This window comes from Panthera onca, chromosome B1 (assembly GCF_046562875.1).
Source record: "Panthera onca isolate mPanOnc1 chromosome B1, mPanOnc1 haplotype 2, whole genome shotgun sequence".
Classification (NCBI taxonomy): domain Eukaryota; kingdom Metazoa; phylum Chordata; class Mammalia; order Carnivora; family Felidae; genus Panthera; species Panthera onca.
The window spans coordinates 125,573,530-125,588,014 of NC_138342.1; the positions used below are offsets into that span (position 1 = coordinate 125,573,530).

General features: G+C 39.8%; 1 protein-coding gene across 5 annotated transcripts in view; it reads left to right on the forward strand.

Moving 5' to 3' along the window:
- The window catches only part of ARHGAP10 (Rho GTPase activating protein 10), a 321,446-nt gene that overhangs the window by 87,204 nt on the left and 219,757 nt on the right, over positions 1–14,485 (forward strand). For 3 of the 5 annotated variants that reach the window (XM_060655658.3, XM_060655662.3, XM_060655657.3), the window contains exon 4: positions 10,011–10,130. The exons of the other annotated variants lie outside the window; for them this stretch is intronic. In XM_060655658.3, coding sequence (XP_060511641.2) covers positions 10,011–10,130 — 120 coding nt within the window. The remainder of the gene's footprint in view (positions 1–10,010; positions 10,131–14,485) is intronic. 5 annotated transcript variants of the gene reach the window in all.

A 14,485-nucleotide genomic window follows, 5' to 3' on the forward strand; every position in this document is an offset into this window, starting at 1 on the left:
TTCTCTGAGGAAAGTACTGTGTGGTGTTTCACTGCCAGAATTCTGGAGATGTTCTCTCTGGCATGGCAGGACATGGCGTACTGATCTGAGGTGGGCAGCTGTCCAAGAATTTAAGGGCTTTTAAAATATTGCTGCAGCGTTTATGATGTTCTTTTAAAAACCCTTACTATTGGATTTACCTCTCTATATGCTTTTATCATAACTTTTTCTTTTTTTTGTCCTTTTCCTGAACACGACTGCTCAGTTTCTCAGGATTTTGGGCAATCAGGGCAGTTGCGTGAGGCCCAGAGGTTGAGGAAAGCTTCAGGGAAGAGGGGATGCCTTGAGAGAGAAGGCAGAACTTGCCAGACGGTGCACAAAAGGTACCTCCCTCTCATCCAGAGAGGACTGGGTGCTGACTGGGCTGCCAAACAGTGAAGAGACATCTTGTCCACCAGCTGCATCCTTTCCCTACTTGAGCAAGATGACCCTGTTCTGTTCAGAATTTTACTGTTACTTAATTTGTGTTTAGCATTACTTATGACTTCCTGAAATGTGATGAGTACCTAAGGTATTCAAACCACTGGGAAGATTGTGCCTTTATAAAGTTTCATCTGACTATAAAAATATTTTATATGGTATATCAAACCTGTTTTAATCAATTATTTTAGACTCTGTAGGCTTTTGAGAACTCCTCCCCCTCCCGCTCCCCCTCCTGCTTTTACTCCTCCTCCCCCTCCTCCCCCTGCTCTTCTCCTCCCCCTCCTCCTCTGCCTCTTCCTCCTCCTCCCCCTCCTCTCCCTCCTCCTTCTCCTGCTACCCCCCTCCTCCTCCCCCTTTTCCTTCCTCCTCCTCCCCCTTTTCCTTCCTCCTCCTCCCCCTTTTCCTTCCTCCTCCTCATGTTTTTCTCCACCACAGATTTCACTTTTGTGAAAACACCAGGATAGGGAACACTTGTTAGGTGATTTGCCCTGAGCTTATGCCCCAATAAAGAAGCCACTGGGCTTCTCAGTACCAAAGGCTTTTGTCAATAGCTTAGGTGGTTCCAGGCAAGACACAGTGGATGTTTCCTCAGTGCTTGCCAATTTGCATCACTCCTTCTTCATTGGTCTTTCATTGTGTCAAGTATCTTAAGTGATTTCTAGCTCTTTTGGGGTTTTTGATACTGATTTTTGCTCTAAAACTTCCTGTTTTTTTTCTTTCAAAAGTATTTCCTGATACTTTTAAAATGACGTGTGTTGGTTAAAATGAACTAAGTATCTTTTATCTTTTGGGAGAAATTTTCATGCTATTTTTGTCTTAAGTACCATAGGACGGTGGTTCCCAAAGCTAGGTCTCTGGTCCAGCAGCATCAGCATCACCTGGGACCATGCTGGATATGCTAACTCTCGGACCCCACCCTAAACCTACTGAATCAGAAACTCTGGGGTACAGCCCATCAGTCTGTGTTTTAATAACCCCTCCAGGTTATTGTGAAGCATGCTTAAATTGGAACCTCCTGACCTTGGAGCTAGAGATGTCTGAAAGTTGGAAACACTACAAATTGGTTTTTGATGACTTTCTGTTTACCAGGAGGTTAAAATAAAACAGACTTTAAAAACCTCAGCTTTTATATGCCGTTTCCAAAGGATTTTGAACTATAGCTAGTGTTTTTTTTTTTTTTTTTTAAATAGGTTTCTGCTGTTAGGAATTTTAGTGTTCGTGTTTAGCATTACTTTGAGTTCTTGTAATGTGCTGGGTACCTAAGGCATTCCATGCCACTGGAAAGACTGTGCCTTTACTTTAATCTTACTGTAAATATTATATTTCATATGGTATATCAAACTGATTTTAACCAGTTCTTTTACAGTTAAAGTGACGTGTGTGTGTGTGTGTGTGCGCGCGCACGCGTGCACAGTTCTATTGGAAGGCATATTCAGGTGGGGAAAAAAATCCATCTTGAACTTATTTGTGAGAACATTTCTCAGTTTAGTTTAAAAGTTGTCAGTGACCTAACTTTATAAAGAATTTTTCTCCTTGGAACTGACCCTTACAATTTGACAACACTGTTTTGTTCACATAAATCCGTTTTTTACCCTTGTAAACTCATTATTAATTCAGTCAGATACAGATGTCATTGTGAAACGTGTTTCCTAGGAATATACTTTTTGAAAGTTGGACTTTTACTCAGAATCCTATAGAGGTTATAGTCAGAACTGACTCGAATAAATCAGAATTCTAAAATGAGTGAGGATGATTTAGGCAAGATGATTGGGCTCCTTGGTGGACCCCATTACGTGGGAGGCCTTGCTCATGACTCAGTGCCCTCTCTTGGTGACTCATAGTCATCTGTGGTCTCGAAGCCTTGTCATCGTCAGATTCTACTTCCCTATTGAAACTTATGTTTCCTATATTTCATATCTTGGGCTTTGTTCTTGTCCGCTTCTGAGGAATCCGCTTTTCTGATTAAACCCCTTATTACTGACACGAAAGAGCAGAGTAGACAAGGACTCCTCAACCCATCCCCAGCACACATCCATGCACACCAACAACAGACACCAGAATGTGACCAGCCCCCTCATTTCATTGTCTTATCTAGAGGAGTGGTTCCAATAGTGAGAATTAAGTTCAGCTGAGTCTGCAGTTGCATGAGGAAAATATTTTTGTCAGATCCAGTCATGAAGTACTCAAAGGTATGGCCTTGGCTCCTAAAACAAAGAGTTGAGAGAGAACTTAGGGAAACTTTTAACCCTTTTATTGACCAAAAAAAAAAAAAAACCCCAAAAAAAACAAAACAACTGGAATTCAGTGAAGTGATTTGATCCATGTCACTTCAGAACATAAGTTGGTGACAGCGATGAAAAGAGAATCTTTCTCCTATCTTCCTATCTCTTGGTATCCTAACAACATTATTCTTTGCCTGTAGCTCCTTGTAAGATTACCAACCTTCCCTCCACCTTTGAACATGGCGGGGAATGGAAATTTATCCTTATATCTGCTGTCTGCCAGGCAGGAGTCTTGAAGAAATGTGAATTTTATTCTTTCTTTGTTTTTTTTTTTTTTTTTGTTTTTTTAAAGTTTATTTGTGGGAGAGACAGTGCAAGTGAGGGAAGGGCAGTGAGATAGGAGACAGAATCCATGCAGGCTCTACGTCATCAGCGCAGAGCCCAATGTGAGGTTTGAACCCACAAAGCCATGAGATCATGACCTGAGCCGAAACCAAGAGCTGGACTCTTAACTGACTGAGCCACCCAGGTGCTCCTGTTTTTATTTCTCCTGGCTGTTTGGATAACTGTAGCTCAACATTTCAATCAACAAACCACTTGGCCACTTGAGGAAGAAATATGAATCCTGGTAGCAGTTAGAAGACCTGCCATTAAGGCCTTCTGGTTAGGTCAAAGGAGTTCCAGCATCAGGAAATACCTAGAAAGTGGATGCTATCATCTTGGAAGAAAATTCTGTGTCCTATAGTGGAGTACCACTTCAAGAAATAAGGCATCCTCCACTATTCTTGATGGCACAAAGGAAAAAAGAACAATGTGTGGGCAAAACTAGATATCAGTGAGTGAGATGAAAAGTGATTCAGGAGAGCTGGACTCTGAAGAAGTTTTAGAAATATCTTAAATATATTTTGTTTTTTGTTTATGTATACACAAGAGGGATACAGGATAAAAATTTGTCAAAGAACTTTTTCAATAAATGTAAAAGTTTAAATCAAGGTTTCCATATTTTTTCCATAATACTATATAGAAAAGTGGAGTGTCGTCTTCTTAGTGGCATGTTAGATTGAATGAAATACAGAACTTGAATGGTGGTGGGCATTACTAGAGGTCCAGGAGTAGACCAGTGGCCATGGCCATATAGTGGGAAGAACATGGACTTAGGAAGCAGTGGCAGACGGGCACCTCTCAGATCGCCCACTGCCGGGAGTGTAAGGACCATTGGGCCTAGCTGTTGCTATGTGTTCCATTACTGTGTTAGAGTGAAGGCCACACCTCCTACAGTCTGCCCCCAGCCAGGACTGAGACAGCGGGGGTACTAAAGCAGCTCATTACTGGGGACTCTGGAGTCCTCTGACAGGCAGCCTTGACTCAAGGAGTCCCCAATGGCCTTGCTGAACTTTCCTTCACTGCACTGCACTGCAGTCTAATGCATGTCTATCCAACCTTGCAGCCTTCCTCCCCTCCCTGTCTCCTTCCACTGGGATGAGATCTGCATCACTGTCTCCCTGATTACCCCCGCCCCCCCCCCCCTTTTTCTCATAGACATTCCCCCTAATAAATTTCTGGCATTTCTAATCTTGTGGCGGTGTCTGGTTCTTAGAGGACCTGGTGTAACACAGAAACAGACTGTTTTGAATGAAGATAATATGTACAGGAGACGCAGCATAGGTGTTCATAGTTGCCATTGTTGCCATCAGCAGGGAATGTGGAATTCATATAGAAACTCCATTCTTTACGTTATCTAAATTTGTGTGAGAATCCTACTGCTTCATAAAACAAGTATTTTTGAATGTTGGGAGCTGAGCAGTGTTTATTTATTTGAGAGAGAGTGCGTATGCATGTGAGAGCAAGAACAAGCAGGGGAGGGGCAGAGAGAGGGAAGGAGAATCTAAAGCAAGTTCCACACAAGCACAGAGCCCCGCGTGGGGCTCGAACCCATGAACCATGATATGACCTGAGCCAAAGTTGGACACTCAACTGACTGAGCCACCCAGGTGCCCCAGGAGCTGGGCAGTGTTCTAGCACCCGACAATGCTAGAGTTAGTGAGGGATTAGGCACTTGTCAGGATGAGGTGCTCAGCTGCTGGCTGCTTAATGGAGAATGAGAGCCTTTCTGTCTGACACCCTCCTTCTCTCAGCCACTCAAGTAGCCCAGGTACAGAAGGGCTGGAGATCAGTGTCTTTGCTTTTGGCCAAATGTATAGGTGTTCTTTTCTGAACAGATCCCCACCCATCTCTTTCTCTCTATTTCTATCAGGTTTTCTTTTCTTTTTTTAAGTTCAATTATTTACTTTGAGAGACGGAGAGAGAGTGTGTGTGCCCACAAGCAGGGGAGGGGCAGGGAGAAGGAGAGACAGAATCCAAGCAGGCTCCATGCCATCAGTGCAGAACGTGATGCTGGGCTTGAACCCGTGAACCGTGAGATCATGACCTGAGATCAAGAGTTGGAAGCTTAATTGACTGTACCACCCAGGCACCCCTCTCATGTTTTCTTGATTGAAAATTTATTGCCTGATTCATGAGGTTCCATTTCTAGCTATGCCACTGACTTGTACCATTTGCTTCAGAAATTACAATTTCTCTCATTTAAAGATAAAAATTATAATTTCAAATTCTCTCATGATACTTTTGCAGCTTTCTGTCAGGCTCCTATTTCACTTGCTTTTGTGGCGTCTTATTCCTTCTCACAATGTTCTGCCCAAGTATTTAGTAAAAGAAAAAAAAAAGAAGCTAGATCTTTACTGTCCATCATGCACAGAGGGAAAGAAGATAAAGGTTAAATCTCTGCATGTCCTTATTAGGTTAACTCATTCCTAATATACCTAATCTTTGTTTGTAGATTCTTACTTTTTCCAAAGAATAATACAAATCTTTACTGGTTGAATCTACTGGATTTAAATAATTGGAGTAAAAGGGCAACCTTTAATGAAAGGCCTTCACAATTGATGCAAGCTTCCTTTTTTTTTTTTTTTTTTTCCCCTCTTCAGCTAAACACTAATACATTTGTAGAACATAGACATTAAGGGAAGCTTAAATTTTTTGTGATTCAGTGGCCTTTTTGTTTGTTTGTTTGTTTTTTGAGAGCCAGTTTATGGCCAGATATTCAGGGAATTAAGCCAGGGAGCAGAAATTGTCAGAAATTAGCTCAAATACTCTTGTTTTATTAAGGCTCTGTTCAGAGTTTACAATTGAAAGTTGACAAAAACTCTCATTGGAGGACTTTTTATTCTTGGCCTTTCAGAAGAAAACAAAAGTGTGGTGACTGATCTAGTGAATTTGGAATATATATTTTACAAATTATAATTTCCAGACTGTTAAATTGGACTGCTGTGGTTTAAAAGAATCAGATGTTCAAGGAACCATTTTATATTAATTGGCTTTTAATTTTCAGGTTTAAACTCTGTAGAATTAATTTATAGCACCTCTGTACCTATGTCTCAGACCTTTGTACATGGGTTTATTAAGGTTCTTACCAGTTCTTAGCTGATAAGTTTGAGGTATCAACACTCTAAAATTTAATTTTGTTTTTACGTTAGTTTTTTCTACCAGAAGGATTAGCTTAGCTTGAGCTGTGCTCACAAATAAAATAATATCCAGGGATTTATTTGGAAGTTAAAATTGCTTCTCGTGTGGCATTCCCTTCCTTTTTTTTTTTTTTTTTTTTTTTTTTGCTTGTGTTAAGTAGGTAGAGCGAACAAGCATTATTCCTTCTTTAAAGTTGAGAGTATTCAGGTAACAAAAGAGAATTGTTTCTTTTATGGTCGAAAAACAGAAATGGTTGGGTCTGAGCCCAAATGAGAGAATGTTGGCCTCTTATTTGTCACTGGGGCTGGGCTCTTGTAGCACACCAATGAAATGTTTTTGTTTTTTTTCTCAGCATCAGAGTCTTCTGACTTCTTTCTCTTATAATTTTAGGTATTAAAAAATGTGAGGGCTTTATTGTGCATTTCAGTTTTCCTATTATAACTTGAGTCTGAGTTGATGGGAGAAAGCACAGTCCAGAGAAAGACTGGCTAGATAGAGAAAAAGGGGGGTAGCAAAGGATGAGTGTGAATGGGAAATAATCTAATTAATAAAAAATTATTTGGTTTAATCAGGAGAAAAATCTTGTTTGGGAATTGAGATGGATAGTACTGAAAGCATTTTGACACGATTGCGTACGGTTCGGAAATTTTAAAGAAATGTGAATCCTGTGTTAGTCTGTCCTCAGTTGCAAGGTCTGAGTCTTCTGAACAGAAAGGGAATTTATTTAAAGACTGTTCAGTAGCTTGTGGTATCTTCATATGGTTCTGAGAACTGAGAAAGATGCCCAGAGTTGCACTGCAGAGCTGGGTTTGGAGAAGATAGTCACCACCCTTGCCACGGGGTGTAGACAACAGAACATTCACCAACAATACCGCTGCCCCTGGTGGTGGTTGTAGAACTTCTACTTTTGCAAATGAGTTGCTACTACTCACCAGAATCTCTGGTCACTAGTTTCTGTAAGCACTGGCTTCCGAATCAAAGTCTGGGCTGGCAGAATCTGATTAGTGGCACTCTGGCCGGGTCCCACTACCTCACTACAAGATGGCTAGGAGAGCAAATGTCTGTCATTTCCAGCTTCCATAGTGGAAGTTGGGCTGCGCCTCATATGTTAGGAGAATTCTCAAACATAGGAAGGTGTTTCAAGTGGTGCGTATCCCAGAAGGACAGAGATCCACTACATATAATGTTTATGCCTGACTCTGTGCAACATCATTTTCCCATGAGAAGATGAAACAAAAATGTTTTTGGATGGCTTGAATGTACATACTTGTAGGTATGCATATGTATATCTACTAGATAATCACATGCCTACTTTCATTATTTAGTGAATTAAGTATGTGGCTATATTTTAAAATCAAATGATTAATGTATACTTTGGAAAAATTTCCCCCACTTATTTCATAAAAAAGTTATTCCAAGTCTTGACGACTTTTACATTAGTATGTTTATCACTGAGACATTCTGAATCTTTTGGCACAACTTTCCAGAGTATGTCATGGCCACATCTGTCTGAATTCTTTCTGATACAGCACCTTTGAAAAATCTCTTTCTGCTGCTTTCTTTCAATATTTTATCTCAAGCTACAGATACCCATGTGTAGCACATTTGGACGATATCTTTTACAGATTTTATAAGACAGATGTATTTTCATGACTTACTATTAACTACTGCCTTGTTTCTTTTAAAGTGATCTTTATAAAAACACCAAACACTTAGAATTTGAGGTTTTCTCCAGAATAACTAAAGCTCTTAAATTTCTTAGCTTCCACTTGTTTTTGTAACCCAGAACTCTTTGTAAACTGCAAGTATCTGAAACTAGGTGTGATGGGGGCTGTTTCAGGCTGAGGACTGTTTCCTCAAACAGTCCTTTGTTGATCAAAATAATGGAAAGCACACTCCTTAAGGAGACTCTGAGAATTCTTATGTAGGGTTAAGTCCCTCTGACAATTTTGGGAAAAATATTTCTTATGTTCAGAAATATAAATATAATTTTATATATATCATATATATATGATATATATATCATATATATAGTGTTATATCCTGAGGTTCTGTTTCAAGAAAAAGTAAGAAACATGTTCTGTGATGTATCTTTGCTGTTATTCTTGATATTGGAGTTGGAAAGTAGAGTTTTCCATTTAGTCTAATGAAATGGGAAGTATCTGGAAGGTCATGGGAGAAAATAGTGGAAATTCTCCTTTGCTCTCAGATTATGCATTCCTCTGGGGTCAAGAACACTTGGAATCTAGGCTTAAAATAACAAGGGCCATGGGGAACAGACATAATTCCTTCTGTTTCATTAGACTCAGTCTATCCTTGTTAGTACTAAGTGATCAGAAGGGCGTGGTTTAGTACTTACACTGACATATTCACTGTATTATTTAGATTGAGACTTTAAAAAACTCTTAAAGATCTCATAGAATGTAGTTTTACCTTTTTACTGAATATGGGTTTCTAACCCCAAGCCCCATTCTCTTTAGAATTAGAACATCAGAACTTAGCCTGCCCTCAAATGGGCAGCCTTAAAACAGCAGCAGAGGTTCTTCCCCAGCCCAAAGTAGAGTCTGATGGTCTGCTGGGTAGCTGTCATTGCCAACAGATTTCTCAGCTACTGCTTGAACTGTGGGGGCAGGCAGAGATATCACCTTACCTTCTGTTTTCCTTTTAGCCATTGAAGTTCTCACATCCAGATGTCTAATGAAAGGGATTTCAGTCAGACCTGACTAGTTGGAAATATTTTAATCCCCCAGGCTGTTATAAAATAGTGTCATTCTTTTACTTGAATTGTGAAGTTTTAATGGATTCTGTGATTTGCCATTCAACACTGAAATGTGGCTTGCATTTCTGCTTCTCCCACCTCACATAGAATCCTAGAGCTGGATGAGACCCCAGAGGTCTCCTAGGCCAGCTTTTCCTCCTGCAGGCCTCTGTGATAGAGTGTCCCTGGGCATTGGTCACCTAGATTGTACTTGTTGATGGGAAAGGAGCTAGAGGTCAGACTTTGCCTGGTCCATGCAGGTCTTACTGAGCTCCCCTTGGGAGCAAACCCCAAATCTGCATTACAGCTTCTTCCCATTAGACCTGATTTTGTCTTCTTTAAGCAAATCAGAATGCTTTTTTCCTTCTTTCACTTAGCATCTGTTTAAATGTTTATAGGCAGCTTTCATGTTTCCTCTAAATATTCTCTTCCTCCCCAATTCTATTGAATGCCTCTGGTTTTCTTGTTCCTCCTACATTGTTTTAGCATTCTGGGCACATTCTTGCTTTACCCCAGTTAGAAAATGTCTTTTTTAAAATGCAATATCCATACTATTGAGATAGATTCTGATCTCACGGGACACCGTTGAATGATTGGCTTGTTTGGTTTGTACATAGCCAATGTATGAGTTCATTCTTTTCTAGGGCAACTTAGGACTCTTTTGACTCATGCTGAACATTCAGTTAACTCATTTTTAGGGACTAAAGCCCTTATTAAAGCCCGCTATAAATTCATATAAATTGTTAAGATAGTTTTTTTTTTTTTTTTTTTTTTTTTTTTTTTTAATGCTTGCACAGTTGCTTTTCAACGCTGAAACCCACTGGCTTACTTATCCCATGCAAATCTATAACCTCAGTTGTAAATCCCTCTTTTCAGCTGGACAGCTACTTGAACTATGATTCTCTCATGCAACATTCAACCTTTCCTCCCAAATTTTGTTCCCCTGCAAATATAGTAAATGTATATTAAAATATACACTGGGGCGCCTGGGTGGTTCTGTTGGTTAAAAGTTCGACTCCTGATCTCAGCTCAGATCTTGATCTCAGGTTCCTGAATTCAGGCCCTGCATTGGGCTCTGCACTGGGAGTGAAGCCTACTTAAAAAGAAAAAAAAAAGAAAGAAAGAAAAAAAAGAAGAAAAGAAAAGAAATATGCAACCAGAGAAGAGTAAGTAGAACATCTTGGGATGTACTCAGGATGATTCTCTCAGGCAGAGTTGAGCCAGCCATGGCCCACGCCCACCTCACCTCCTGTATTTGTAAATACATTTTTGCTGGAATACAGCTGTGCTCATTCACTTATATACTGTTTATGACTGCTTTTGGGCTACAATGGAAGAGTTGGGTAGTTGCAACTGAGGCTATATGACTGCAAAGCCTAAAGTATTTACTACCCAGCCTTTTATATAAAAAGTTGGCTGACTCCTGCCCTAAGGTGAAAGCATCTGGTAAATCAACACATTTTATATTCATGTAGATGCATTCTGTTTCTAAGCAAGACTATCCAAAACCCTTTTCAAGGCTCATTAGTCAAAGCCTTTTCTGATTTCTTATTGTGGCTAGTTCAAGTATTTTATGGGGACTAATATGGTTACATAATCTTATAGGTGGAATATAAAATCACATTCTCTATTTGCTTTTTCTTTCTCTCTTTAAATTACCTGATTTCTACTGTATTAGTATTTGAAAGCTTTTCTCCATAGTATTACTTTCAGCTGTCTCTTTTAAATTGGGGAACTGTTACCACCAGAAATTTTCTTTAGGGTTTAGGAGCCATCCTTGATTTGGTATTCATTTGTCTCTGGGGAAGAATCATGTTTTGGCATTAGAACATTTCAGTAACACTTATTCCTAACAAATATTATATAATACTTCTGTGAAATTTTTAAAAGGAACTGAGAGATTCCATGGAGTGTCTAGTCTATTTTGAGAGGAAGAAGAAAACAATCCTTCTTGCTCAACCACCAGTGCCTTACTGAAACGTTGAGTAGCTCCTCTTGTTTTGTTTATTGAATAGAATGCTTAAGGCTCAGTTCAGAAGGTACATAACCAGATTTTAAAAGAAAAAATTGGTAATGAATTTTAAATTAAAGTTTTTTTTAATCAAAAAAGTTTTATGAAAGAGTTGGACATAGTGATAAGACAGCAACTCCTTTCTTATTCTGGAAATTTGCTTGTTAACTTGCAAACAGTAAGAAATCTCTCATACTGTTTTCCTTGGGAAAAAGAGTTAGACCTTGGGAGTCAGACATGCTGCATCACGTTAATTATCCAAGTGAAGGACACATTTAATGACCTAAAATTACTTGTGTGTAGTCTTTGTGGGCCCCCTTTTGTAAAGGATGGTGTTTACGCCACACGATGAACTTTTAGGACTTGCATTTTAAAAGGCCTTTCTGTGTCTGTGTTATTAATGCCTGTATCTAGCATTTACTGAACATTTCCTAGATCCTATTCTGATGGCTCCTGGGGCCCATTGGATCTCTTCAGCCTCCTCTGCTGATTTTCAGCTGCATTAGTGACACTGAACTGCTTGCAGGTGTATGCCCTGAAATTGCTGTTTTCCTCTCCCCTTTATCCTTACTCTTTGACATCGCTTCTTGGCCTTTTGGCTGAGATCAAGTGTATCCTTACTCTTTGCCTGGAGAACTCATATGTCCTATTTCGGGCTCTGTTTTATCCCCTTCCAGAAATCTCTTTTACCCAGTCAGCTCCCTCACCTGTGCAACTTGCCTGTGCTGTGCACACCACATCAGTACTATGGTGATATGTTCACATGTCCTGGAAATACTCTTACCTTGGTTAAACCTAACTGCTCACTCACTCCCTGCATTGCTAGAGAAAATCGCACAGCAAGGCAGATGGATGTCTTCCCAAACTGCTGCTCAGTTATTTCAAATGGCCTGTAGCCCTGCCTAGTAATGTTCATGTTTCTCTAGGAAGTGCTCTGCTCACGGTTTGTAATGATATTTTCCTTCATTCTCCTCACTATTCAAACTTTTTCCCGTGCTCAACCTCTCTTGTACGTGATCTTGCCTTGTATTTCATGGAAAAAATAACCATCAGGTAGCAACTCCCAGCCTCTCTTCATGAGATCTTCACACTCATTTGTATTGATACAGTACTTGTGTTCTTACTTGTTATTACACGGGAGGGACAGATCCCTCCTCCTGTGACAGGTCAACACCCATGCATGGGCACCATCTCATCTCCTCCCACCTTAGAAATTTGGAACCATCTTTTCAGGATTCTTCACGTGGGCATTTAGATGTTTTACTATCTTTTGGGTGTCTCCTAGTATCTTAGATTTAGCATAATTCCTTAGTGCTTGCTCCTAGCTGCTTTTGCTCATAATTTTCCTATTTCAATAAATAGTATTTCTGGTATTCAGTTGTTCATGCCAGAAATCTGGGAGTGATCCTGGGAACGCCCACCTTTCCCACATTCAGTCCATCACCAGTTATTTTGATTCTATCTGCAGATATCTCTGAAAACTCTATTTTTGTTATCATGACCTTATTCCAGCCCCCCATCCTCTGTTATATGTACCATTCTAGAAGCCTCTTGGCAGGTTTCTCTCTTTCCATATTTCCTCACTTCTAATCTCTTTTTCTCAGAGAATCCAGAGTAATCTTTAAAAGATCTAAATAATCATTGTGTTAGTGCCTGGCTTAAAAACCTTCCGTGGCTTACATCATACCCAAAATGAAAGAACTCATTCCCTGGGCTCTCAAGGTCCTATATGTTCTGGTCCCTTGCCTTCACTCCTGTCTTTCCATTTACTTCTCTGTTCTTTATGTCCCGGCCACACTGGCCTTTTGCTATTTCCTGTCATATACAAATTTCTCACCTCAAGCCTTTACCTCTGCTGGGTTCAGGCTGAAAACAATTTCCCTTGCTCTCTGCACCTCTAATTCCTTCTCATCTTTCATATATGCACTTAAATGTCATTTCTCCTCCCTGCCTTTTTTTTTTTTTTTTGGCATCTTTTAATCTCATTTTTAAAATTTACATCTAAATTAGTATATAGTGCAACAATGATTTCAGGAGTATCTACTCCTTAATGCCCCTTACCCATTTAGCCCCCTCCCACAACCCCTCCAGTAACCCTCTGTTCTCTATTTAAGAGTCTCTTATGTTTTGTCCCCCTCCCTGTTTTTATATTATTTTTGCTTCCCTTCCCTTATGTTGATCTGTTTTGTGTCTTAAAGTCCTCATATGAGTGAAGTCATATGATGCTTGTCTTTCTCTGACTAATTTTGCTTAGCATAATACCTTCTAGTTCCATCCATGTAGTTGCAAGTGGCAAGATTTCATTCTTTTTGATTGCCAAGTAATACTTCATTGTGTGTACTCCATTGTGTGTACATCTTCTTTATCCATTCATCCATCAGTGGACATTTGGGCTCTTTCCATACTTTGGCTGTTGTTGATAGTGCTGCTATAAACATCGGGGTGCATGTGTCCCTTCCAAACAGCATACCTGTATCCCTTGGATAAATACCTAGTAGTGCAATTGCTGGGTCATAGGGTAGTTCTATTTTTAGTTTTTTGAGGAACCTCCATACTGTTTTCCAGAGTGGCTGCACCAGCTTCCATTCCCACCAACAGTGCAAAAGAGATCCTCTTTCTCCGCATCCTTGCCAACATCTGTTGTTGCCTGAGTTGTTAATGTTAGCCATTCTGACAGTTGTAAGGTGGTATCTCATTGTGGTTTTGATTTGTATTTCCCTGATGATGAGTGATGTGGAACATTTTTTCATGTGTCGGTTGGCCATCTGGATGTCTTCTTTGGAGAAGTGTCTATTCATGTCTTTTGTCCATTTCTTCACTGCATTATTTGTTTTTTGGGTGTGGTGTTTGATAAGTTCTTTATAAATTTTGGATACTAACCCTTTATCTGATATGTCATTTCCAAACTTCTTCTCCCATTCTGTTGGTTTCCTTTTAGTTTTGCTGTTGTTTCCTTTGCTGTGCAGAAGTTTTTATTTTGATGAGGTCCCATTTTTGCTTTTTTCCCCCTTGCCTCTGGAGACGTGTTGAGTAAGAAGTTGCTGCGGCCAAGATCAAAGAGGTTTTTGCCTGCTTTCTCCTCGAGGATTTTGATGGCTTCCTGTCTTACATTTAGGTCTTTCATCCATTTTGAGTTTATTTTTGTGTATGGTATAAGAAAGTGGTCCAGGTTCATTCTTCTGCATGTCACTGTCCAGTTTTCCCAGCACCACTTGCTGAAGAGACTGCCTTTATTCCATTGGACATTCTTTCCTGCTTTGTCAAAGATTAGTTGGCCATACGTTTGTGGGTCCATTTCTGGGTTCTCTATTCTGTTCCATTGATCTGAGTGTCTGTTTTTGTGCCATTAAATGTCATTTTTTGGATGGAGCTCTCTTTGGGTAGTTTCTTCCTTATAAATCCTCTACTAAATTCCTCACCTTAGTTCTGTTCACCATTCGAAGGAATTACTAGAATTTGCAGCTACACGTTTTCTTACATGTTCCTGTATGCATCATGTCTTCCCTGCTA